Source organism: Thamnophis elegans, chromosome 5 (assembly GCF_009769535.1).
Source record: "Thamnophis elegans isolate rThaEle1 chromosome 5, rThaEle1.pri, whole genome shotgun sequence".
Taxonomy (NCBI): domain Eukaryota; kingdom Metazoa; phylum Chordata; class Lepidosauria; order Squamata; family Colubridae; genus Thamnophis; species Thamnophis elegans.
The window spans coordinates 78,036,113-78,063,762 of NC_045545.1; the positions used below are offsets into that span (position 1 = coordinate 78,036,113).

A 27,650-nucleotide genomic window follows, 5' to 3' on the forward strand; every position below is an offset into this window, starting at 1 on the left:
ACAGGCAGTACTCACTTAATGATGGTAACTGGGACTGGAATTTTTGTCACTAAACAATGTGGTACATGGAGCAACAACACATAACCGCATTGCTAAACAGTGGAAATTCTAGCACTTTTGATTGTCATTGTTAAGCAAATCCATTGCCATTCTTAACTGCAAAGTCACATGGTTGCCACTTGTGACACCTGCAGGTCTCCCCATTGACTTTGCTTGTAGAAAGCCAACAAAGGAGGTTGCAAATGGTGATCACATGACTGCAGGGACATTAATCATCATAAATAATTGGAGACAGTCCTATGTGTGGTCTACCTGTAATGTGTGGCCTGAACTTTGACGTAAGTTTGAACGGGCATTAACAAACAGACGTTAAGCTTGAACAACTTATATTCTTTTAAGTGTTCCTGTATTACCTTTATGAATATCTAAGAGTCGTCTCCATATGCCAATGGAAGATAATAAAATGTTTTTGATGACAATAAACTATTTTTAAATATGAGAGTAGTTCCAATCTATATATGTTAAATACCCCCATCCCACAGTTGAGAAAATCTGGACATGAATGAACTAAGCAGATTTTATTAATAGATTGTTCATTAATAAACAAAATAAGGTCTGGACAATGTCAAGGCATGAAGGGATGCTTTGCTTAAGGAATATTCAATGGAACATCCTTTTTGAATCTATTTTGCTAAGCAATAGAACCTGCTCCCTTTCTATGAACAAAATAATTATCTTTCTTCACTTGGTGCCAATTCAATGGTTTATCTGGCATTTCAAGAAGTGGCTTCTGTACAGTCTGGAGATGTTAGCTGAAACCTTGATGCAGTATAAAGCAATTCAAGGAAATAAGCAGTGGTTTCCTCCATGATATAAACTTAATTCAGCAATCTACTTATACATGGATAATGAATTCTAGGTTGAACAAACTGAATTCAGATTCAATTAAAAATGTAAAATATATGGAGCAACACTGAAATAAATAAGATTTCAGAGAATTTATTTCTGGCTGGAAAAATGACTTTTATATATGTGAGCATATAACTGGAAAAGGAGAAGAGTTATTATGTAAATTGTAATAAAACTTACTCATAGAAGGAAGCCTCTCAGGGCAAATATGATTTGAAAAATAAGTAAAATCTTCAGGAAGAAAAGTTGTTGTTTGCAGAAAGTTTTCACTGTGATTCAAATCAAGAGGATAATCTGATGGAAGAGTGAGAAAACAAGACTGCTATTCAAAAGTATTTCATTATTTACTATTACTAATCAAGTCATTCGGTTTATTTCTTAATATCCTTAGTATTATGCAACATAAACAATCACTTTCATGATTTCATCATTAGGAAATGAAATTTCCTCTCAAAGAAAAGAAAGAAAAGAAATTCCAGAATTAATGCATTAAATGCCTATAAAGTCAGTAAGACACTGATAGTTGCATCAATACATCATTTTGTTTATTTTATTCATTTGAAGAATTCCTAATGTTTATTTTAGGATTTGCCATGTTGTGCTCATATTTTATATGTCAACAGCACCATGAAAGCAACTTTTGGATTTTATTATGTAAAATGGAAAGCAGAAATGGACAGAATTTTGGAAACTTAATTCATCTGACGTATCTTATAGTGGCTATAAAAATATTAGCTAACTTATCTCTTTTGATAAAGAAGCTATTCTCCTTTCAAATCAGATTTTTATTAAGAAAAAAAGTTTTAGTTCATTAATACAGCACCTGCACAATGTATTTAAAGTTTAATCCCTGGTGTTTCCAAATAGGGCTGGAAAAATACTCTAACGTCTTGGATAGGCACTGTATAGTATTCTGACCTAGACAAAATGATCAAACATAATAAAACCGTTTCTTGATGTTTCTGACTGCATGTTTAAAAGAGTCTGTAATGCATCAATAAATAATCTAGTTCTTCCATTAGCTACAGTATACTGTTAACACCTTAATACTGATTTAAGAGGAACAAGTTGAACTTCGGGATCAATAACACATTTTCCCATTTCTAATATCCATTGATTGGATATTTAATCTGGGCCCATTTCAATTTATATGTTACAACCTATTTTTATTTGATTAGTTTATTTCATTTTACAATAGCACATACCAATTTGCAAGCCCCTGTGCAAGTAAAACATAAAAATATAAGTAACAGGTATAAAATCAAAACTAACAGGGATGTTTATCTTTTCAATAACTTCAACCTATCTGCTGCAGACCAAACAAAGCAGAATGGTCTTCACTTGCTTCCAAAACATAAAACTCTCTTAACTTCAGAAGGAAGAGAATTCCAATGATCCAGGAAAACCTAGCACTATGTTGTTTTTTATGACAAATGTGAACAAATTTTCTAGCTAGCTGCAGTTATTTACATAACTGTTTTTAAAATGCCTTATGTGACGTAAAATTCCTGATGTTTCCTAGCACTGAAGATGAATATTTTTTGTTCTAACCTAACATATCAAATCTATGAAGACATGCAGACTAAAGAACAATAAAAAGATTATAATTGTTTTTTTCCAAAATTTAGATTGTCCTTTTTTTCCCAACAAGGTCACAGTGTTAAAGAGTTCAGCTATCAGAATGTGTAATAATTGCAGCAGCATGCTCATATTTCACCGTGAAGGAGGCCAACATGAGACTGAAATTGGACAATAGAAGGCACTCTATTAGTATCTATATTTTAGCAAGGTTATTGTGCTTACATGTTACTATCATATATTCTTATCAATAACAAACCACTAATTCCTTTTTTTTGGTTATCTTAATTGTTACAATAGCTACACTTTGTACAGATCTGAAGAATGCATATTTAGACAATCAGAATTTCAACTCGTGAATTTCCTTGATATAAAACATATTACACAGAATGCTCCTTTTTTAATTTTACCATTTCACTTTTAATGAAACTATTGTGGCTTTCTTATAAATGAGCCTGTTAATTACTTCATGTAACAATATGCTGATTTTCATGAAAAAATTACATGCAAAAATAAAGAAGGTTGTGAATGAGTTCAGAGGCTGCATAGCCTCTCTAAATACAATGAGATGTCCAGAGTAAATATGAGATATAAATTCAAATCTCCAAATCTTTTTTTCCTTTTTGTGAATTAACTTCTACAGGGCCTTAAATTAATTTCAAAGTTGTCTAAAGTAAAGGTAAAATAATTAAGAACTGCAAAATTCTTTATGTATTGTAAAATTATTAGGGAGGAAAGAATGGAAAATAAAATTATTTTGCTGGTACTATTGTATTATCAGTAGTAAAAGCAGCAAAAATACATAAATTAAGATGCCTTTGCATAGATACCTTAAACTTTTCTTTCATATAGAAACTGTGACTGCGCCCTTAGTTTAAGTTTTTTCATTTTTTAAATTTCCAAAGGAACAAGGGAACTACTGAAGGGGAATTGATTCAAACATGAAAGATACAATTTGAATGGTGTATGTATCCTAGTTACTTTTTATTCCATTTGGCAATTCTTTTGCTGCATATCAACTTGTAAAGAGGTTTTTTTCCTAACTAACTCAGGAAAATATTTTAAGCAATGGAGACAATTGAAATTTTCAAAGAAGATTGACTGGGAAATCGGGGGGGGGGGGGGGGGGGAAGCTATGCGATTTCAAAGATAGTGTTATATATGTCTACAAAAGCCAGAAACCTTGCATAAAAGAAACTAGAAATGATTTCCTTTTTTCCTGGGTGTAGTTTATTTTATAAGGAAATTGAAAGACGTTATTGTGAGAGGATACCAGGAAAATGAACAGTTCATTTTACTCTGAATAATAATTCAAGCAACACATGTCAACACAAGGGACCGTTTCTGTGAAAACATGCTTACTCATTTTAGGGGGAAATACCATGGAAAGCCATCAGTGCAATACAACATCCCAGCTAACAGCATTTCCAGAATCATGCATACATTATTTTGAAATATAACATTTTATATTTAAAAATGAAGCTAGAGAAGGAAACAAGAGTAGAAAAGTGTTGTTGCAGTACAAATGAGCCTGTAACATATTTAATATCTATGGAGATTCTCAGACATCCAGGTCATGGTTGTCCCAAAAGGGCTTTTTAAAACTTTCGCTGATGCATCATTCTCTCTAGTCAAGCCATTATATTATTTATAGTAGCATTACAGGTATAATCAGATGTTTTTTATATTTTAATATTCAGTTTAATTTTAAAGTCCATGCTTCATGCTAAAATAGTAATTTTTATGTGTTTTATATCTTTCCTGTATACTTCTGTTTTCCAGTTTCCTTCTCTTTTTACATTAGCATTTATGTAATTTTACCCAGATAATTTGGCTATTGGGTGGGTTTGAAATAAAAACTTAAGTGTTCAAATGGTGTTGAAAATAAAATTCAAAAATTAAAACAAAACACTCTTTTTAAAAGCCACAACTATTTAAGTATATGATTTTTATGGCTTTCCATATATTTGGATTATGATCTGATTATGATCCACCCATATAGCTAAAGGCTGGAACAAGGTACTATGCATATGTAGAAGTTGGTTGTGCTAAATATAAACATCTACATTTCCAAAGTTGGTTACTACATTACTACAATTTCCTACATTTTGTATCAGGGATTTCATAGTCACGCCATCTAAGCCAGTTGAAAAGCGAGAAACACTAAACAAGCCAGGACTTTTGCTGTTCTTATATTAAATAGCTAAGGAATAATGAAGCCAATGTCAATTTTCAAAGAAATTGTGTCTTTCACTTCGGTTTATCAGCTGCACTTCTTCTAAAGCAATTATCAAAGACATCTCGTTATGTGTCAGGATCCATTTCAGTCAGGATTCAGAACCTAAAGGACAGAAACTGCATGGATTGTGCTTTTGGATGACCACTGGCATGGACAGGATGGGGGTAGTGCATGTGTCCTTGCCCTACAGCACCTCTCAGTGGCTTTCAATACCATTGACGATGATATTCTTCTGGATCGGCTGAGAGGATTGAAATGGGCAGCACGGTGCTGCCTTGATTCATCTTCTTCCTTTGCACTTAGTGATGATTGGGGAGGAGTGCTCCCCCCACTGTGAAGTGGCACAGGATTTGATGCTTTGTCCTTTCCTTCTTATCGTCTACATGAGACCCCTGTGAAAACTCATTTGTTGCTATGAGGTATCATCAGCATTCTGAGATAGTCAAATATACATCTCCACCTCTAGTAAGATGTGGCTATGAATGTCTTATCCCAGGGGCTGGAAGGTTCTGAAAGAGGAACAACAGGCTTCAGCTGAAACTGGCAAGACTGAGTGCTTTGGATTTGGGGCAGACTAGTTTCATTAAATCATCTTTGCCGGTGAATGGGGTTACATTGCCCCATTCAGACTCAGTGCACAAACCTGGGATCCTCCTTGAGTCATAATCCCTGTTGGATGAGCTAGTGGCAGTCATGACTATGAAGACCCTGTCTTGTGAATGAATTGCACATGCTCCTGAATTGGCATGCCTTGTTTACAGTCACTCATGCCCTAGTGATTTCCAGATTGGACTATTGCAATGCACTCTGCATTGGATTAACCTTGAAGAGTATCCAGAAGCTTCAACTAATACAAAATGCAGTAAAGCATGGGCAGTTATATGTACTCCTGGAACAGAGCATGTTATACCTCTGCTCCGTGATCTGTACTGGCTGCCAGTTTGCTTCCAGGTCCAATTCAAGGTGTTGGAATGACCCTTGACAGACTATCTCTCCCAGTTATATCAGCCTGCCCTATTAGATCTAGCAGTGTGGTCATGTTGCAGATCCCACCAGCTGGAAAACTACATTTGAAAGGTCCCAGGAGATGTGCCTTCTCTCCCTAGCTAGCTTATATAACATCGTTTCCTCCAAAATTAGATTACCCACTTCCCTTTTATATTCCGAAAAGCCCTAATGACATATGACAGCAATCCTTATTTACCCAATTTCTCACAAAACATACCAGAGTCATTTCCAGTGCTGTTCCTCTTGGCATAGGCACTACGGACCACCTGTTCATAAACTTGCGCTCCTATCGTTTTCATGTTTTCACGAATCATGATACCTTGGGCTTGCATCATGAAGAGGTAGGTGTTCACTGTAAGACAACAAAGATAAGACTAGTTATAGCCTTCTGAAAAAGAGAATAAATTCTGAAGTATTTCAGAAACCGCTCTTTTTACCAATATTTTAGAAAGTTATCATGCAATTTAAATATTTTAAAATAAATATATTTACTTATATTCTAGTAATACAATTCTAGAAATTTATATTCCGAATCATCCCAGAACAAAACAATACTAAGAAACATAGACATTATTTGTTATATTCAGTTTCCATCCTTTCTCCTCTCGTTTATTTAATCTTATAACCTGCACCTGTGGGACAGTTTCAGCTGCGATGCACTAATTAATTTAAATTTACTAAGTGACTTTCCAAACATTTTTTTTTACCAGCTGCTAGTTTGGATTTATATAAAAAGTACAAGCAAATGTAAAAGCAATCATATCTGAGGAGGATGAGTTAATAGCATGAACGCATTAGTATTAACTTGGTAACATGTACAGTAGTATGCTAAGTTTGAACTCTTTTGAACTTTCTAGAACTTTCACTTAAATTACAAAGAGGCATTGTGATCTTGAAAAATGCACATTTTGAAGTTAGAACTCTATTATTGAAGTTCTAGAAAATGATTGTTGAACATAAAAGAGTCTAAGATGGTAAAAATGTTAACAGAGGGAAATAGAGAAATAAGAACTTAAACAAAATCAAAATACTGAAAAGAGGTCAGAGCATAGAGAAGGAAGACTATAGGAACCTGAACTCAGTTTTTTGGTTCAGTAACATTCTGCAAGTCAAGAGCTTGTTACGCTTGGTAATAAAGGCTGACATATGCTGGTATCAGGAAGCTCTAAATCTCAGTATTTATCAGCTTATTTGTACAGATAGAAATAAAGTTGGGCTATTTGAGCTACTGCCCTTATATTCAATTATATTTTCTAAAGTACAGAAAACCCAACTCAAAAAAAATATAAACTAAATATCCCAATTCTTACATCGACATTATGTAAACAGTAATTATATTAAGCAAAACAAAAGGACAATTCTATTCAAGAGATCTATGGCTACAGAACAGTATTTTGAGCTTTGACAGGTCAGAAAAAGGTCACTTTAATTATTATAATTAGAAACGCAGAACTATAATCTAATTCACATTACAAACATAGACATTCTTTCTACCTTAAAAAAAAAGTCTTCCAGTATTCTTGACTTTAAAAAAAAAACGAGACTATGAGCAAGCCATCCTTCATAAAAGACTACCTTTCTTACCTTAAATCAATGTCAGATGGATCCCTACCCCTTTCTTAGGACAGCACTTCAATACAGGCTCTGTGGCAATTTAGCTGAGATGTTTCATTTCTTTTCATAAGAGAAACGAGTGTGTTTCTCTTGTGAAAAGAATTGTCTCATAAGACAATTTATACAATAACATTCATTATATAATTTTGTTCCTTGGACAGCAAAGGGGACTAACAAGCAAAAGTACTTTGGCGCATAACACCGAATATGTCACTAGGAGGCAAAATCATGAAACTGAGACCGGCTTACTTTGGCCAAGCCATGTAGGGGAATAAACTGGAGATTACAACAATTACAGGTAGTCATTGCCTTACAACCTTTTATTTAGTGACCATTGATAGTCACAACATCACTGAAAAAAGTGACGAGTGTTTTTCACACTTATGACCATTGCAGTATCCCCCGTGGTCACGTGATTTACATTCAGATGCTTAATAAGTGACTCACATTTATGAAGGTTGCAGTTTCCTGGGACCTTTTGCAACCTTCTGACAAGCAAAGTCAAGGGGGCAACCAGATCCACTTAACAACTGTGTTACTAATTTAACATCTGCAGTGATTCATTTAACAAATAATGCAAGAAAAGTTGTAAAATGGAAAAAGACTCACTTAACAAAATTCTCACTTAGCAAGATAAATTGTGGGCTCAATTGTGGTCGTTGAGGACTACCTGTATGTTTAGAGAGTTAGTGGTAAAAAAAGGAAACCAGGCCACCGTTAAAGAACATGGTGGCTGGACACCATCAAAGCTGACACCAGCCAGAGCATAGAAAAACTCAAAAAAGTAATGCAAGGTCAGAAGGTGTGGAGAGATGTGGTCCATAGAATTGCCAAGAAACAATTGAATAGATATCATCATCATCACCACCACCTAACTTTGTAATGTATTTATATCTGCTTTCAGTCTTCAATTACTGATTGTTGGGCATTTTTATACATTAAAACTTGGTTTAAACACTTTCTGCAGCTCTAATGTATACGTGATCACTTGAAAAAGCTATAGAAGTATCCAAATTAAAAGGATGCCCTAACTAAATGCTTATGATTATATTCTTTTCTTCCTTCGCAAAAAGGGAATTTCAAAAAGATTTCAAATCCAGGCATTAAGAAGCCTGAAGCCACTAGCAAAACAGCATCTTTATGATCTAACACTCATTCATTTCTAAATTGCGAATTATTTAAAAAGTTACAATTCAATAAAATAAATTTATCACATTGAGACATGATATTCACATCGTAATAATTAAGAGATACGCCATTTCTATTTAACTCAGTGAAACCTAGATGAAACCTGAATCGGAAAACACAAATTTCAGGTACTATGTCTGAACAATTTATGATGGTTTCTTATGCTTTAATTTGATTCAGATACATGCTGAAAGGCTGTTCTTCAAATAACAAGAAATACAACACATTGGTCTAAAAACTATCAAGAACACTATCTGAGCATTATCAAAGACACCCCCCCCTTGCAAGATTTTGTGATGCTCATAATTTTTTTTAAAAAATCCTTGATTTTGTTACTCATTTTTTAATTCTCAGAAACCTTTTTGCGACCTACTGTCTCCATGGTATCACCAAATGAAATCTGCAAGATTTCAGCAAATGTGGCAAATCTGCACCTGGTCTTTCAGACTGGAGGGCAGCCTGTCTGTTTCCAGTAAACAAAAATATCTGAATAGGTATTAACACTGCTTTCTATGTAATAATCTGTCATATCTAATAATATATAATTTTCAATATTTTGAAATGATTCTAGGTCAAGTTGGAAGTCCTTCTAACATTAAGGAACCTATAACAGCATACTCATTCTTATAGATATAAACCTTCAGCCATACACAAATACTGTAAGTCCATCTGCTCTAAAACCGTAAATATAGAGACAATAAATACCCAACAATAAGGAAGTTTTTTGGCCAAATAATCCTAATCTGCCTGAATGCTCATCTGGTAACAGGCAAAACACCATGGCCACTTATTTTGGATTACTACTATTCAAAGAGGTATTTGGGGCATCTCAAATACATGCGCAGAGTTAATGGATTATTTATTCTTAAAAGGCAAACATCCACTGTGATAAACAGCTTACACAGTTCTTCTCAGCTTCAAAAGCATTTTACCTAGAAGCCATTTAAGAAATGGAAATTTCTTGCACACAAAATTGAGTGAAGTTCTTGTTTATACAATTATGTTTATAGTTGGAGAGAAAAACTAAACATGACTGCTTTGAAGGCTAGCATGGCAAATTGGAGGAAGAGCTTATGGGGAAAAGATAAACACTAACTTCTACCACACTTCTGTAAAGAATGAACTTACACAAAGAAAGCTTCCTTGGTTTTGAATATCTAATTATTTTCCAGAATGTATTAAGAAAAGTCAGGCTGGTGATGTTTAAATATTTATTGTGAATTAGTATTTGATTATTAAATTCGTAACAACTATAGAAGTTCCAAATTCAGAAACCTTATTCATAAATAATGAAGCAAAACTTCAAGTTGCAGCTCCATACGAAAAGGAAAGTAATAACTCATACAGAGCTTAGCAAAAGTATAAAAAGAATTTTCAGGATGATGGAACAAGTGAGCAGCACTAATTCAAGATTTTATTTAAAAAAGGAGTGACCCCAGATATACCGCATACAATCACTTATATTTTCTTTTGCATCTTACATACTTTGAATGCAGTCATCTTGGAGTTTGCTTTTAAAGAGGAAGCCATCATGACCTGAGAGGACTTTGGCTGAAAAAGTCTCACTTACTGTTCTGTCCCCCCTTCACAGCTCTTAACAAATGGCCAGACAAATAGCAGCAATAGCAATAGCAGTTAGACTTATATACCGCTTCATAGGGCTTTCAGCCCTCTCTAAGCGGTTTACAGAGTCAGCATATTGCCCCCAACAACAATCCGGGTCCTCATTTTACCCACCTCGGAAGGATGGAAGGCTGAGTCAACCTTGAGCCCGGTGAGATTTGAACAGCCAAACTGCAGAACTGCAGTCAGCTGAAGTAGCCTGCAGTGCTGCATTTAACCACTGCGCCACCTTGGCTCAATAAACTTAAAAGGAACTTTTCTTTATCAGTTCACAGTTCAAACTGGCTTCGAGCCCAAAAATAACATAAATACAAGTCTCTGACAAGAATGAAAAACAAAAACTCTTACAAGCAATGCACTTCTCCAGTGTAGCCTTGAATCAGGGTTACAAGAAACAGAAAGCACTTATCCAAGTGTATCTTCCATAAATCACGATAATCAAGCAATGTTGTACCAAACAAGGAACACACGAAGGAATGTATGTTGACTCCTGCGACTAGGGCGTGGCAGCATCCTTCCTTTTATCTCCAAACCTGCCTCTACAAGCCCCAGCTGCATAATGAATCTTGTATCCCGAAAAGAGTCACAGCAGACATCTGCTGAGTCACAACACTTACTATCAATACCAGGAGGGATATGGACTCTGGAGGGTGAGAGCTGAAGGGAGACTTTCAGTCACTGGGACTGTGGAGGTTCCTAACTAGTCCAATGAGGGCTGGTTGGCTGAAGGGCTGTGACAGGGTGCATGTTAAATGGGGTCTTTGGTTAACCAGAGGCACCGAGTCCTTTGTATAAGTGCCTCTAGACTTGTGGGGACATTGTGCAAGATGAGTAGCTGGGCATGGGTCAAATTGGGCATGGGAGAGACAAATCTCTGAAGTTGTGGGGATATTTGCGCTAAAACATGCAAGACCTTGTTTGTTAGATTGGGCTCTATGGATCTGCTGGGACTGCCTGGGCTTGGGGTGTGTGAGTGGACTCATCTCCTGGCTGCATTGTTACCTTTCTTAGCTGCTATGTATTTAATTTCTGTCATTGTTCTGTTTTACTTTTAGCATTATTCACCACCCAGAGTCACCAGCTGGGTGCCTATAAAAACTGATTAAATAAATTTCAAAAATTACGATGTTCACTTACCTTCAGAATGACTACATTTCAGAGGAGCTTTCAGATCGTTATGTGTATTCCTAGCATGATACAGAAACTGCTGAATGATCAACCCCCATTTAAAAATTGTCTACTCTGATAGATGTAACAGCTTGCAGTGTTCTTTTTAAAGCAGGCAATTAGTATATGTGCATGTTTATAATCATACAAAACATGCCTTCATATCAAACCTGTCTCACAATAAACAGAAATGTTGAACACTGAATTAGATGGGCCATTAATTTCATGTCATTTTTTAATGTTTTGTCTATTGCAATCACCAACATTATTTTTTCCCATGGTATTCTTTGTTAAAAGTCATCCCATCATATGGTAAATACTTGTAAGCTATTTTTTTGTTTTTTGAATAATGAGATCTGTAGATTTTTTTCAAGCAAGACAGTAAACTCATTTTTGGATTATACGTGCAGCACAATCCACTTATACTAAGTCCACTGATTCTCTAAGTTGGTGAAATTAAATCCATCTGTATAATGTTGGTATGTTTAAAAAATCATATAATTAGGATTTCTGTTTAAAACCATACATGTGAACCATTACTTATTTCAGATTTTCAAACTAAAAAATGTTTGCTATAAATGGCTAGAACAATGCTAAAATGTGAACAAAAGATGGAAACTACTGCAACATTCTTACCTATTTCAGTAATGGTTGAATAGATATTTGAGGAAAAAAAGTACAGAGCAACAGATTTTACATTAATGATGTCAGAGAAGAGGCAAAAAATCACCTTCACTATTTCATTCTACCAATAATTTGGTAGATGAAAAGTTTTTGCATCAATGGAATTACGGCTTTAGTTTCCACCCTATTATCAGATGCTTGGCTTCTATGTTGGCTGAATTATTCAGTTAGATATTTGATGTAATAAAAAACTGCTAAAAGATAAGCAGGTAATGCTATCCAGTTGATATTTTGAATACCCTGAAACAGAGGGTACATGGAATGTTTTGTGAACTGACAAAACACAGGTTCTCTGCTTCTCCAAAAATGTTTAATTACAAAAGCGGTTGGCTAACCAATAATGGAAATCAGCACGAAAAGCAGAAAGATGCTAAAATGTTTTTATCACTTAGCAATACCACGGGCATTTAATAATGGAGATAAAAGGCAAAACCTAACATCGATTTTGAATTGGAGTGAAATGTGGTTTTGGCCTTACATTTATTCATTTATTAGATTTTGAGGCAGCCCAACTGTAAAATAAAAACTCTTGGTGGCTTGCAATATTTAAAGGAATACATAATTTAAAAGGAACATGGCTTTCTGTACAAAACTACATTAATAACACCCTCCCCCCCCCGCACCAATAATTGCCAGGGGTTCCTTAAAAGCCTTACCCCAGATCTGAGAACAAAGCTTTGTTTGAAGGAAATCCTGATATCAAGACTACGCATCAGGCAGTTCACTTGGACCTGGCCAATCACATCAACTCTAAGTGATTTAGTCTTCCAGCTAACTTGAGCATATTTTCCCCTAATAGAGAATAACCCACGTGTGACCATTCCCTCCCCCTCTTCTGGAAAAGGTGAATGGCGCGGGATGGGCCCTAATGGGGACCTGGATCTTGATCTGGGCCTGTTCAACTGTGCCTGCTTTTCCGCTCTTGCTATCGTCTTCTCCAGCGCCTTCTAATCTCATCCTTCTCAGTTGCTCGGGAAGGCCTCTGACTTGTTGTCGAACTTCTCAGCGTGCAACAGTTTCACGCCTTCATTGAAAAAATCTGAAGATGGTCAGCACTAGAGGCGTGGCTTCAAGTTTCAATTCAGTTCTGGGCAGATTGGCTGTATTTAACCCTTGCTTGGACTCTCCTTCGCAGTGCTCTGAAAACGACCCTTCAGGTAAGACAATGGTCATTTTACACACACACAGAGTTATGTGTAGTTTGGACATGGAAACAACAATATTTAAATTATTTAATATAGAAGTCTGACATTCCCCCTTACATTTTAGATTTTAAATGAAAATTACAAAGACAGCAATTTTGTTTGTACGCAATAATATCAAGTCAAGCTATTTTCTGTTATCATTAAATAATCTCTTCCTTGCAAATTAATGGCATCTAAAAACCCCTACTTGTGCATACCAGTACCTATTCATAGTCTCACGTTACATCACCTCTGTAAGATTTCAAAATGATATCCCTCACAGATTGAGTGTAAACAGTTGGTAGTGTTTGGGTAAAGGACTTTGTGGTAGATTTTTTGTTATAATGCTCTTCCTAAAGAAAGACATACTCTATAGATAGGATTAAAGACAGATACTATAGTGGGGGGAAATAAGAATTTTGAGGGATCTAAACTTATGGGATCTAAACAGGAATTTTCCTACTGCTCTGCTCGAGGGTTTCACTGCTTTCTGTAATTTTAGAAGTTGCCATTAGAATTATATTCTCCGATTCAGCAACCACAGAGAAGCTGGGAAGGTAGGACCATACACTAGTAATGTAAACTTTGGCAGCCAGCCAATGAGCTTGGAAAACACTGAAAAATAGAGCTTTGGACAGAGAAGGCAGGTAGGCCTTTGCTTAGGTAGGTTTTCCTTCTTTTTTTATATAATTGCAATTTCAGATTTAGGTAGCTTGTTCTTGTTCATGAAATGCAGGCAAGATACCATATTCACAGCATGAACAGGTTTATTCATATTCCCATTATGAACAGAATATGGTTTTAGGTGGGTATTTGGCATTTTATATTGTTTTTGGGTTCCATGCTAGCAACATTAAATTTCAAATATCTCCACCCCACAAAAAAACCTTTGACACAATGCAGAATAACCTCGGAAAGTTAGGGAAAGTTCAAAGACTCATTGAAATGATACATCAATAAACAGTGTAAAAACCTCATTTAAGTTTCAACCAGTGGTGGGTTTCAAAATTTCTCCCTACTGGTTTGGTGGGCATGGCTTGATAGATGTAACAGCCCTTAATTTATTAAGGTCTTGATGGGCTCTTGAATCAGAGAGGGGAATCCTACCCTGCAGTTGCTTCAACTAGAGTAAGGAAGATCTGCTGAAAAAAGATGCTGCTGTGGAGGACCTGACTGCTCAGACGGCGGCCTGGTGGCACTTGACCAGGGTCTGCTTGGACCTCTTGTCCTCAGGGCAGAGGGCTTCCTCAAAGGAACATGTAATCACCGTTATCGATGACAGGGCTGCGACAGGTGCATCCATGGTGGAAACCTCAAGAGCCTTGGCTAAATCTAGACCAATATTGTAGAAATGTTTGTCCTGACTGTTAGGGAAAGGGCCAGATCCGGGGAAACCCACTGCCACTGAACAACGTCTAAGAATAGTTTGGGGGATGGCACCACCTCTTTCTCCATAGTGAGGGGAGGAGTATCCAGGACCTTATCCTCTCGTTGATTGGACTGAGTCAGATAAGTTCTTGGGACATGCCCCTGGTCCACCAGGCACCGCCCAGTTATCAATTCAGTCCCTCAACTAGACGGTTTGCCATCCTGGATCTCCGATAAATTTGAAGAAATTAAAGGAAGCAAAAGGATTAATCTGTCTCCCTACCGCAGCAGCCACATGAGAGCTGAACACCTCCCTGAGCTGCAAAAAGATGGCCAAAAGCTGCCCAGGCCTTTGAGTGAGACAAGCATCACTCAGAAAATAACTCTGCTGGGCAAGCAGGAGACAAGGGCACAAGCCTTCCAAAGGCAAGCCCTGCCGCGGGGGTTCCAGCGGCACTGGAGTGCTCCACTGCTACTCACAGGGGCGAGCCGCAGCTTTCTCAAACGCCGCAGAGTGCCCGCGCCACTTCTGCGTGAATTGGGCCACCGGCAAGAGAAGCTGCTGGATTCCGGCCCAGAAGATGAGCCTTGCCGCGGAAACTCTGCCGGACGCCAGAGTGCTACGCTGCTCCCACAGGGTCGAACAGCGAACTGTGGCTTCCCCCAAACGCTGTAAAGCAGCCACACCATTGTTCACGTGGCCCACCTCATTGGAGGGGGTCCACAGGCAGAGCCAAGCCTCCAGCGGCACCGGAATGAGGCAGGAGGCGGAAGAACTGGCGGCAGGGGTACGCGGCAGCTCCTCAGAGCACAAGCCGCCAGGAGAAGAAATTTAAAAAGGCACCCTTTGTCTCCTGGCGCGGACACCATCTTCAAGCTGGGAGGAACCAAGTGTTCAAAGATGATGGCGCCGAGTGGCAACGAGGAGACCGGCAAGACCCAGGTACCTGCAGCGACAGCCAGAAGCCCCACCAGAGGGGCAGAGGATCAACCGAGTTTAGTGGCCACCCCAGAGGCTGCCCAGAAGGGGGAGGGACAAAGGTTAGAGACAAGAAAAAGCACCTTTCCCCCAGGGTGGAGCTGGAGGCAGAGGGTGGTCACAAGCCTTCCAAACCCTCTAAGTATGAAAGGCAAAGGCACAGGAAGCTGGAGCAGCTCTACAAGAGGGCAAGTGGCCATAAGTCTGTCCCAGGCTTGGGACAGAAGGGGAAGGCCCCTGGAGTCCCTGAAACAAGGGGGGAGACACAGGGAAGGAACCCACATTACAAGCAAGGATCCCTATTGACACATCAGGCATTTGGGGTCTTGCTCAGGGGTGGCAATCCCCCCCACATATGGCTTCACTAGGTTCAGCCCTGCCCATGGGACTACCACCTCTGGGTTTCCCCCCTGCACAGATGGGCATGGGCACCAGCCAGCAACCCCCACAGGGGCTCCCAATTTCAGGACCTAACGATGCGGGCCTTCCAGCAATGCATGAAAGCAGCATTTCCACAGCCATAAATGTAGCCTCAGGTCTCATTCTCTCCTAGGATACCAGAGGGCCTGGAAACCCAGGGTGAAGACATTTCTAGTTCCTCAGCCTCATCACAAGAGGACAGTGACCTGGATTGAGAGGAGGGGGAAGTTAGGGAGGATAAACTATCCGAAGACGAAGGTATGCCCCCTCCTAAGCCGGCCTTCACCGGGTTGTTCCAGCCTTCATTGTATAAGTCACTCCTGTTCAAAGCCAAGGCAGCTGCAGAGCAAAAGAAGCACCACCTCAACACCAGGGGTTCTTTGCAGAAACATTTTTGGTGAGCAGGCCATTGAGACCAACACAGTGCCAACCCCCAAGGCATTTCTTGAGTCGGTCAAGCGCCAATGGGCAGCCCCCACAGCGGGACCCACGCCCACATCCACAGACAAGACCTTCTTCAATGTGGACCAGGACACAGCCGGGGTGCTATCTCAGCCCTCCATTGATGCTCCAGTATTGGCACTGCATACCCCCACTAATCTGCCAGGGGAACCAGAGGAGGCTCTGAAGTTGGAAGACAGGAAGGCGGACCTAGGAAAGACCGAGTCTAAAAGCTGGGAGGAGCTACCAGGGGAGGCATGACATCACAGATTGTAGACTCAGTCTGACTGAATGTTGGATGGAGTTAATCCATTCCTGGATGCTATCTCCACCAACTATGGAGAATGAAGGGAGCAGATGAAATCAAAGAATGATAAGGTTGTTTATGTACATATTTCAACAGCCATTTTTTCCCATAAAATATATATTTCTCAAAGGTACTTGTAAAATTGTGCATGATAGCCAGGGCAAATATTGAAAATTTAATCTTTCCAAAAAGTATAAACATTCCTGTTAAAATAGTCAAGTGACACGGGATCATTTTTCTATACTTTCACTCATATTAATTTTCATTCATAACAAATTGAGAAACATTATTTTGCAGCTTTGTCTAGATGAACTTCATTTACCATACAGATTGCCAGTATTGTTATTTTTGTCTATTGCTAAGTGTGTTATTCTTAAAGCTAATGAATTATGGTTTCTTTTTTTCTAGAGGTGTCCCATTGGGAATCTTGCCTAGAAAAAAAGGCTTTAATTGCTATGGGGAATATGCTAGTAAAAATGTTCACATCTACATTTCTCCAGAGATACATTGACTGAGAAAGTATGTATGAATAGAGAAGTACGGAGTAGCTTTTATCCAACAGCAACAATAAAATCATTGATGAATTATTGATAAGATAGCTGAAACTGTTATCCCATAGCATTTAAGATTTAAATTAATGAATAAAATGCTGCATACCAATACTAAATGTGTTGCTTGAATTCCCAAGCAAAACTTCATCATGCAAAGCTTTCTGCCCATAAACTAGTTAATATCTCTCTCTTGCAAACAAGTAGTCACAAATTATCAGCTAGAATGTTTTCATGAGTTTGAAGATGATCTAACAATCTTATTCTTTCTGGTTTGATTCTTGGTTTAATCTGAAACTAGATTACACAATATTTTTTTTCTAAATTAGATAACTCTAGTTATCTTATTTAGAAAAACAGTCTGGTGTCTCTAACCAAGAGACAATAGCTGCAAATTAAATCAGCATTTGCTCAGAGTACGCAATATATTTGGTAAAAAAACCAATCCCTAATATCCAAATCATATTGGAGAAAATGAGTTATTACCCTGGTATGTTTGTTAGTGTCTATCACAGCGAAAACATGGCAAAAAAACTCTTTATCCAGTTATTAAAAAGGTACATTTTGATAAATTTATCATCACTTTTAACAGTAAATAACTGAGAAAAACAGGAACATTCATATAAACTGACTTTCATCACCTTGTGATAAAATCTGCTGAACAGAATTTTAAAAAACGTATTTTTGAATGATGGACAGTGGCAGTTGTCATTGTACCAACTGCAACTTTTAGGGAACATGGTAAGTAGGGACTTTTCAGGAAGAAGTTTTATAATTGACAGAAACAAAGTATCTCTGACTTCCTACCGTTTGTAGCTTTCTGCAGCAGGGAATAAAAAGGTCATCAGTTCTAGTCAACTATGCCATTGTAAAAAAAAAAATCCCTGCTATTACTAAGGAGTGATATTTCTATTTTTTGCACTTGTTGGCTGGTACACCAGACAAATTTTGCCAACTAAAAAAAAGTATAAATGCATAAAGCAGTATTAAAGGATCACCCTCACCAAAATTAATAAGATTAGCAAGAATAAAAAATAAAATGAAAAAGTAATAAGCATAAATGATAAATCACATACCTTCAAAAACATGATTTCTTGAAAATAATTCATTTGATGTTTTATTTAATTTTACTTAAATCACAAAGGTGAAGAACATGGAATTTTTCTGTTGTGGCATCATATAGCTTCAACCAGTATATACAGGAAAAAAGTCAGTAATATGCACAAATCAAATCATTCTAGCATAGAATTGCACCATAATCTATAGTGAACCTTCCAATACTTAAAAGTAGGTTTTTAGTAAAAAATTCCCAAGAACCATATGATTAAAAAAATCACTACAGTTCAATTTTGAATATGCTATGGCAAAACTCAGCTTTTGTATCTCTGATAAATTAGAGACTGAATTCCCAGAAGTTTCATTCAGCTCTATTTTGCTCTGTTCTATTTTGTTTGCAAAAAGTAGCTTTGCATGAAATGGTACTTGTCAGATGCTATGGCAAAACTGTAACTCCGGCAATTTTATCTGTCAGTTAATATGATGCCATGATTGTATTCAAGTAATTATTTATACATATACATCAGACTTGTTGGTTGCCTGAATCTGCACCACCTTCCCAAATGTTTATTCTTGCTTAATCTTATAAGTGGATTTCTTTGACCGACTTTTAAAGTTAAAAATCAAAGTGGTTGAAGAAAGAAGGAAAAGTGAGATCTTCACACATAGGTATTTTAAAATCCTTCATTAGAAAAAAAAAAGTTCTCCTTTATTTTTATAGCAATTAATTCAGCTTTTAAACTTACCAATCACTAACCAATTTGATCAATTTAAATAAACGCTATTGCTCTTAGTACATATAGAGAAATATATACTGATTTTTATGATATATGCACACATTTTTATTTAAATGCAGCTTTCGAATAAAATATATTTACTTCTTCATACAACTTGATCCAAACATCTTTCCCCTTTTTTTGCTCAGTTAAAAACAGTGGAGTGTGCTTCTCAAGCTCATACATTTCTATTCTCTTCCTCTTAGCAGTAAACTTTTAAACTTCATAGAATGGAAATGGCTTCCAGTAATATTTTAAATTTCTGATTTAAGGAGTCACAAATGTAACATTAATGTGAGCCTACAAGAAATAAACTTTGTTCATGCAGATATGAATTCTTATTTCAATTAAAATATAAAACACACTCAAATCCCCAAAAACCCAAATAGTTAGATCAGGGGTGTCAAACTCATGGCCTGCAAGCTGGATGTGTCATGTGCTGGCCCCACCCCCCACCGGTTTAGTGAAGGGGGAGGAAAGTCCCGATATGTCACGTGATGCCACTATGACAATACAAGTTTGACACCCCTGGTTTACATCCTTTCAATTTGCAATTTAAATTCCTTAACTGTCTTTACCTGAAAGATTCCAAATACCATCCATTAGAGTCAACATGATCCAAGGCAAAAAGCCACTAACTGTATATAATATATTCTTCTGAGAATTTGCTCTAGCGCAGCCTTTTCATCATTCCAACTGTTTATAGCCTGAACAAAATATTGGAAGGTAAACTTTTGAAAAATGCCTTTGACTTCTAAATTTAGATTATTAAAATTGCCTAAAGCATGGGAAATAGATTATCCTTAAATTATAAATCATAATATTGGTAATCCTTGCTTAATGACTGGTCATCTTACAATCATCTGAAGTTATGTTTACATAACTTTGTAAATTGTAAATTTACATTTATACTGTAAATGGTTGTGTCACCTTCCTAAGATCATATGTCTGCATGTCAAGTGGATCAGCTCTAGGAATGGTACTGGCATTCCATGGTTCCAGGACAATTTGTGATTTTTTTTTTGCTGGTTTCTGGCAAAATAACTCCCAATCAAATGAATGGGTTTATTTAACAACTGTCACAAAAAAGGCCAGAAAATTACTTCTGGTTACAAGGGTCCATCAACTTACAACCATTATATGACTTATGAATATAATTGAGCCCAGAACTGCAGTCATAAGTCGAGCACTACTTGTAAGCAATTAATAGGATCATAATGCCTCGGGCCGATGCCTCGTGGCAATGTCTCCCCAGGGAGTCAAGCCACCTGCAAGGAATCAAAGAGGGGAGCTAAGAAACCTAAAAGGAAGAAAATAAAATAAGGAAAGGTGTAAAAGGAGTAAGAGAGGAAAATAGCACAATATTTAAGGAGAGATTCAGAAGCACGTCTTGTTCAAGAGGCGGGACTTAAACTTTGCAGACTCAGTTCTATTGGATGGTATGTGAGAATAACCCACACAAAGATGCTGTCTCCAATGAATCAGGAAAAGTATGTATGTATGTATGTATGTATGTATGTATGTATGTATGTATGTATGTATGAATGATTGATTTATCTATATGTAACTATTGATGGCTGATTTGTCTGAATGCCATGCTTCCAGGAATTCCCTAGTGTTTTTTTTTTATTTAGCCTAGTCTACGATGTTCAGTTTCCCTGCATTCTAAGCTAAGGAGGAAACAAAAACACAGAGCATACCTTCTTCAACAGTCTGCAACCAGATAAACAGAGATTAATATCAAACAATCAAGCAGAAATTAATACCTTAATCAAGGATTTACAAAGAGAAAACTGCACTCCTATCAACAATGGCAGGGCAAGTCAGTGTGTGTTTGTGTGTGTGTGTGTGTGTGTGTGTGTGTGTGTGTGTGTGTAATAGTATAATGTCACACATAAGTTGAATCCTATAATAACAGAAAAGAAGAATTTCAGACTAACAGCTGTTTCCTAAACTGGCTTGTCTGGAGATTTAATTTAGATTGTTTTTGATATGTATATATCTAAAGTAGTTCCAAGAAACAGAGATGATGGGTTTTGTATCCCATTCATGGAAGCATTCTATATAAAGCTAGATTTAAACAATAGGTCAGTGCTTAAAAATAGACATATTGTTGATTCTCCACAAGTATTTTTCTATGGAAATATATCCAAGTTTGATTTCATGTAATAAAACATTAGGAATAAAAAGAATCACTGATATGAACTAAATATAAAAAAGGTTCTGCAGATTATATAACATTTTAAAATATTCAAAGATTAACTTTTAAAACAATGAAAAATAAAATAAAAATTCAAGAGAAAGTGAAATTGTTTAAAATTTTCAAAACAAACATATTTCTATTCCTATAAAGTGATTAGTGAGCATATCACACTTATTAATGTGCTCTATAAAGTATTCATGCTATACTAAAGACTAAGAGTCAATAAGTCCAAAAGAGAATTAACACAACAAAGCAGATCTACAAGTGTTAATAATGATACTAAAAAGTTTATAAACTTATGACCATTCATTTAATGATGATTCAAAGTTACAACATCCTTGGAAAAAATGAATTATGCCTCTTCCTCAAAGTTACAATCATCATACCACCCCGTGGTGAGTGATCGCAATTCAGACACTTGGCAACTGGTTTGCATTTATAACATTGCAGTGTCTTCTTGTCACAAGAATGTGATTTGCTACCTTTCCAGGCAGCTTCCAAAAAGCAAAGTCAATTGGGAAGTCTGATTGCCTAAATATAGTAAAAGTGGTTGCAAAATCGGGGCTGGCCATGTGATGATTTGTTTAACAACTGCATCACTTGGCAACCACAATAGAAGTCTCAATTGTAGTCATACGTCAAGGACTACCTGTATTCTTCCAATTCCAAGTGTAAATATTTTATAGATATAATGCATTTGTATACAATTACAGATACAATAAAAAGTTACTTTATTTTTATTTTCATAAAAAAATATCCAATGGACCATTAATTTAGGCTATCCTAGATAGTCACTGACTCAGCTCCTCAAATAATAGGGGAAACCTAACTAGAGTGCTTTCAAGAACCAATGTGTTTTTGAGGGAATTGGAAGCTCTTTGATAGTGTGCTGAAAGCAGTAAGACATTTTGTTTTCCAAGACTCTGAAGCACTGAGTGAGTTCAGAAATATCCAATCTTTATCCAAGCTCAGGCCAATGGCCTTTGGATTCCAAAGAATTGTATACATTTTTTTTATCAATGTAACAATTAAAACGTTAAGCTAAGACTAAAACACACATTACAGGTAGTGCTCAACTTACAAGCAAAGTCAATGGGGACACCAGAGGCACTTAATAACCATATAATTAACTTAACTGCAGGGGTTCACTTAACAACTGTGGAAAAAGGTTGTAAAATGGGGCAAAGCTCACTTAACAACTGTCTTGCTTAGCAATAGAAATTTTAGACTCAATTTTGGTCATAGGTTGAGGACTACCTGTAGTAGCGAATGCGAGTTATAAGCATGACTTTCACCTATAAGCAACGTTGTTTACCTACTGAATTTCAAACAAACCACAGTTTCTAGATATTTTTAAAAGTATCCTTAGTAAAGAATGCAAATTTAAAAAGGTATGTGGGCAAACACAAATAACTATTGCCAAATCAACCAAGTCAAGTATAGACACAACCAATATACTAAGTCCAGCTATGCAAATATACACTTTGCAATATTACTACGTATACATCCAGAAGCAATTTAATAACAAGCAATGGTCCCAAAATCCACACCTGATTATTTTATATATATATATATATATATATATATATATATATATATATATATATATATATATATATACTTAAAGTCATATATGTATATGTATATATGTATATATGTATATATGTATATATGTGTTATATTTATGCTGATAAATAAATAAATAAAGGGAGACTAGTATAGATCTATTTCAAGCTATTTAGCTCTCATCAGCTAGCCACACCCTTACTGGGAATCGAACCTGTGCTCTATTGCCTCTAAGGCAGATGTGTTAACCATTGAGCTACAGGGCTCGACTCCTTATCAGCGAGGCCAGGGTGAAAGGTATATATTTAAAGTCACAACCCCTGGTATGCCCTACACAGACTTAATCATAATATCTAAGTAAATTGAAACCAGGAAACATTGTCAGGCTGTTCATTTGAGATTAAATAAAGAATACTTTGAGATAGTGATGGTATATTGTTATTGATGAGTATATTGTTATTTAGTACCTAAGGTACATTAGATCATGGGTTAGATTTCCCAAACATGAAGCCCTCCAAATGTGTTAAACCAGGGTCTTCAACCTTTCCGGCTTTGTGGTCCAGCAGAGTGGGGGAGGGAGATGGGATGGCTCCACACATGCAGTGGCTGCCTGCACTCATGTGCACTTCATTTACATAAGTGACAGGTACTCCCCACTCAACAAATAGAGCTTCCCGTGGTGCAACACATCTTGAGTTTTTCAAATTGAGGGAAATTGTTATAAACAAGCACTGAAGCATAGTCTTCCAATGCTACCTTTTGGACACAAGATAGAACTAGGATATACTGGCCTCTAATCACCTGCAAAAACTTCTTCGAATAAGAGAACCAACAATCCTATATCATCCATCTAGGTAATCAGAATAGGTTCAATTTCATATCAATAACCAGACAACCATCAGATTACCATGGCTCAGATATAAGGAATCATAAAAATATTTCTAGGATTATAACCTTATTCCCTAATGTTCCCTTGTGTTAAAGTAATAACATAAAAAGGACAAGAATTTCAACCAGCAACAGATCTTGTTGATAATCCTGCCTTTTCATGATTCATTGCCTTTGGAATATATTCCTTTCCACTGGTCTTCTAAATCATTTTAGCAGTGCTGTTAAAGCTTTTAGGGATGGTGGTGGTGTGTGTGTGTGAGAGAGAGAGAATTAAATGATGGCCAAAGATCAAAAATGAATGTAATAGTTAGGTAAAAGAAGGGAGACTAACCAAAAAAAAATAAACTAAAGAATTATCTAAATGTATCACAAGCTCTCCAGACAGCAATAAATTATTCAGTAGGTATTTCCAGTATTAAGTTTACAGAGGTAGCAAAACATCTAAAAGTCTCCTCCTTTTGTTACATAGGACAAAAAAGAAGTTTAAGAAATAATTATGTAAACGTTCTGTTGAGAAAAAAAATGTTATAGTGCAAATAAGCTTTGCTTTGCAAGTCCAAGGACACTTTTATCTCTAGAGCAGCTCTTGTATAACAAAGTCATAAAAAATTGCATTCAGAGGCCACTGTAATTCAATGAATATGCCTTTCCTCCAGGAAGAAATTTATAAGCAAACTGAGAATCAAGGTAGATATGGGAGGTGCCTCTCTGTGAAATATATTTGTTCTATGGCAGTTATGCATTTGCTTATGAATTCTTTATTATTATTTCATTCTGTTTTTAACTATGTTAGGACTTATTTTTTTATCATAAAGGAAAGCTCTAAGCCTAACAAAGAAGTAATTCTAAATTGTTCATAGTTAACACAGATATCAAGTATCATATATTTATTATGTAGTCATTGCAGGCTGAAAATAAAAAAAATAGCATTCAAGCTTATTAAACTTTCTGCAAAGTTTTGTTGGATATCATGTCCCACAGAATACAAGATAGACGGGTTATACACCATTGTCTTGAGCAACAGTTGTTTTTGTGTAACACTACTGTTCACCAATAGTAATCAATTAAGCAAATATTATCAATATCCAGACTGTCTTTTGTGACAATGCAAAAATCCACATCAGAGACTTGACTTTAAATGATTAGATCTGATGCTCTATTCTAAAATACCAATAAAAATGAAATTAAATTTAAATGTTGCATCGTATGAATAATATTCATACTACCAGGAAAATTGTTATTTAGAAACTTTTTCCTGATGTAAAAGCAATTTATCATATCAGGCAGTTCTTATTTTCTGATTCTTTTACTCATTCTTCACTCAATATGACTTAAAGGGATGCATAGTCTAGGAGATCTACAGGGCACCCACACTAGGAAAGCAACCTTATAGTACTGAGACATGTAGACAGACAGTTACTAGTATTTAACTGGATCAAGACTAAATTTAATCTGCAAGTGTTTGCAAAGGAACACTATACTTCCAAGCCATTATTGTTGCCTACTATTCATCTCTAGGAAATTGTTAGTTTGGCATTGTCATTTAGAGTAAAATGTGATCAATTTAAGATTAAATTCTATAATTTTAAGTCACATAAAAATATGCATGAACACCAGAGAGCAGTGAGAAACTTCTCAAAATCTATCTTACAAAGAAATAAGCAGCCCAAAAAGCATGATCTGTTAATTGTAAATCATTTTAGCATGAACCTAAAATATTTGCAAGAAAAATCTGAAGATTAGCAGAACACCTCTATTAACCAAAAACTAACAATTGACTATTGGCAGAATACTGACACTTGATAATATGAGCAAAAGGAGAAAGAAGGGAGAAAATAGTAGTCAACATTACTGTTTTTAAATCACTTTAACAATCACCACTTGATCCAACCCTGATCACAATCTGCAGTCAATGTAAAGGCTTGTATACCTCCTGTGTTTTTTATACTGTCTACCTACTACCGTATTATGAGCTAAAAATATATCAAGCAAATATTTCCATGATGCTTTTTTGTAAAAGAAAAAATGGGGGAATACAAACATACTTTTTAAATCCACCTTCCCAATTCAACACCTGAATCGTATCCCACCTTCCATTTTGTATGTAGATTTTAAGGAATAAACAGCTGAATTAATCAAGGTCAAAGATAAAAAGAGCAAGGGCAAAATTAAATAAGCCAGAGGATAGCAATGTAAAAAGAATACAGTATTAAGGAGAGAAGGGAGAAGAAAAAACCTCGCTTCTGCTGAGGTCAGGGAAATGTTTGATACTGATCTGGCTGGGTAACTTTAGCCCATTCACTCTATCTAAGCCCCCCCACCTCACAAGGTTGTCGTGGGAGAAATAGGGGGTGGGAGTATTAGGTATCTTCACTACCAAATATAAAAGGAGATACTATCTTAAATAACAAAGTGGGCCCCCACCTCCAAAATATACTAAAAGAAAAAAGATTCCATGTGCTCAACTAATTTTTTTTTAAAATCATCACTATATTATGGACTACAGGCATATATACATACATGCATGCATATATACATACCGTACGTATGTACGTACGTATATATAATGTCCAAATAACAGGAAAAGCGCTTCAAGGACCAAAGTATATTCCTTTTTTGCAGCCTTAAGAGAACTCTCGTTTTTGAGGCTCAGAACCAGGCATTCTCGTGGGCTGCAAAAAGGAAACGCGACCCGGGAGCGCAGCCTCCAAGAGTCCATGTCGCCAATAACTACGCGTGGGGGGGAAAGGAAATGTGTTTTGTGAGGAAGAGAAAGAGCGCGCTTCACCGATGCCCGTTGGCGAAATTTTGGAAGAGAGGCAAGAGACTTCAGGCACCGAGCCCCCACCCCTGGCTGCGGCAACTGGAGCGGGCGGGAGGCAGGGAAGGGGTGGGCAACACCGCCGCTTTTCCACCGTGCGCTGCAATAGCGGCAGCGGCGGCCTGAATCTGGCGACTGCCCCTCACCACCTCAGGCGGCGCTCATACCCTCCCCTTTCCTGCGCTACCGTTAGACTCCTCTCAGCCCCCCACCCACGCCCGCGGAGGGCGCACGCGCGCCAAAATCGCGCACCCCCATCTCCCCTCAAAAGACCCCCCCCCCGCCCTCGGCTGCCCGATGTTCTCTCTCTCTCTCTCTCTCTCTCTCTACCTCTCCCGCCGTTCCTTCTCACAAGCCAAGGCCGGGCGGGGAAGCGCCGTCTCCGTCCCGGGCGCGCCGCCCCTCCCTGGGCAACTCGGAGACGACTGAGCCGCTTTTTCTCCAACCGCGCCGCGCGACCCTTACCAATGCCGGGCGCCACATAGACGAAGTAGAGGAACGAGGAGGACAGCGAGAAAAAGAAGAGAGCGGCCAGCAACGACCGCCGGGGAAGCCGCCAGGGCCTCCAAGGGCTCCGCTTCCAGCGCATGGTCCGCCCCCGCCTCGCCTCGCTTCCAGGCGAGCCGACTGAGGCGAGAAAGGAGAAAGAGGCGGAGGCGTTCACTGAGGGGACGGCTGACTCGGGGGGGGGGGGAGGTGGTGTAGTAGCGGGGGATTCTTCCTCCTCGCCTCACTTGCTCCTTCTGTGCTTCCGCGCGGCTCCCCCCCTCCGGCGACGGCGCTGCATGAGTGAAGAGTCGGCCAGCAACGCCGCCCGACGAGCCCCTCCGGTCTCTCTTATAGCCTCCTCCTGGCCGCTCCCGAGGCTCGAAGCACCGGCAAACGGAGTGGGAGGAGCAGGCGAGGGCGGGGAAAGAGGGGCCTTCAGGGGCTCTCTGCAAAATCCGTTTTTCGGAGCGTCAAAAGCTGACCTGCTCTTGACGCGCTCCCTCCATCTCGCCGGCCACCTCTCAGGGACCGTCTCCAAATTCCCCTTTTCGTTTTTCCTGGTCTCGTGGGCAGCCTTGGAGGGGGTGGCCT

At 37.7% G+C, this 27,650-nt stretch overlaps 1 protein-coding gene across 1 annotated transcript in view; it reads right to left on the reverse strand.

Moving 5' to 3' along the window:
* The window catches only part of B4GALT5 (beta-1,4-galactosyltransferase 5), a 39,210-nt gene extending 12,057 nt beyond the window's left edge, over positions 1-27,153 (reverse strand). The window contains exons 1-3 of the mRNA XM_032218088.1: positions 27,036-27,153; positions 5,952-6,086; positions 1,090-1,203 (exon numbers count right to left, since the gene is read on the reverse strand). Of these exons, the coding sequence (XP_032073979.1) occupies positions 1,090-1,203; positions 5,952-6,069 (232 nt within the window). The 5' untranslated portion in view covers positions 6,070-6,086; positions 27,036-27,153. The remainder of the gene's footprint in view (positions 1-1,089; positions 1,204-5,951; positions 6,087-27,035) is intronic.
* Positions 27,154-27,650: the final 497 nt, after the last annotated feature.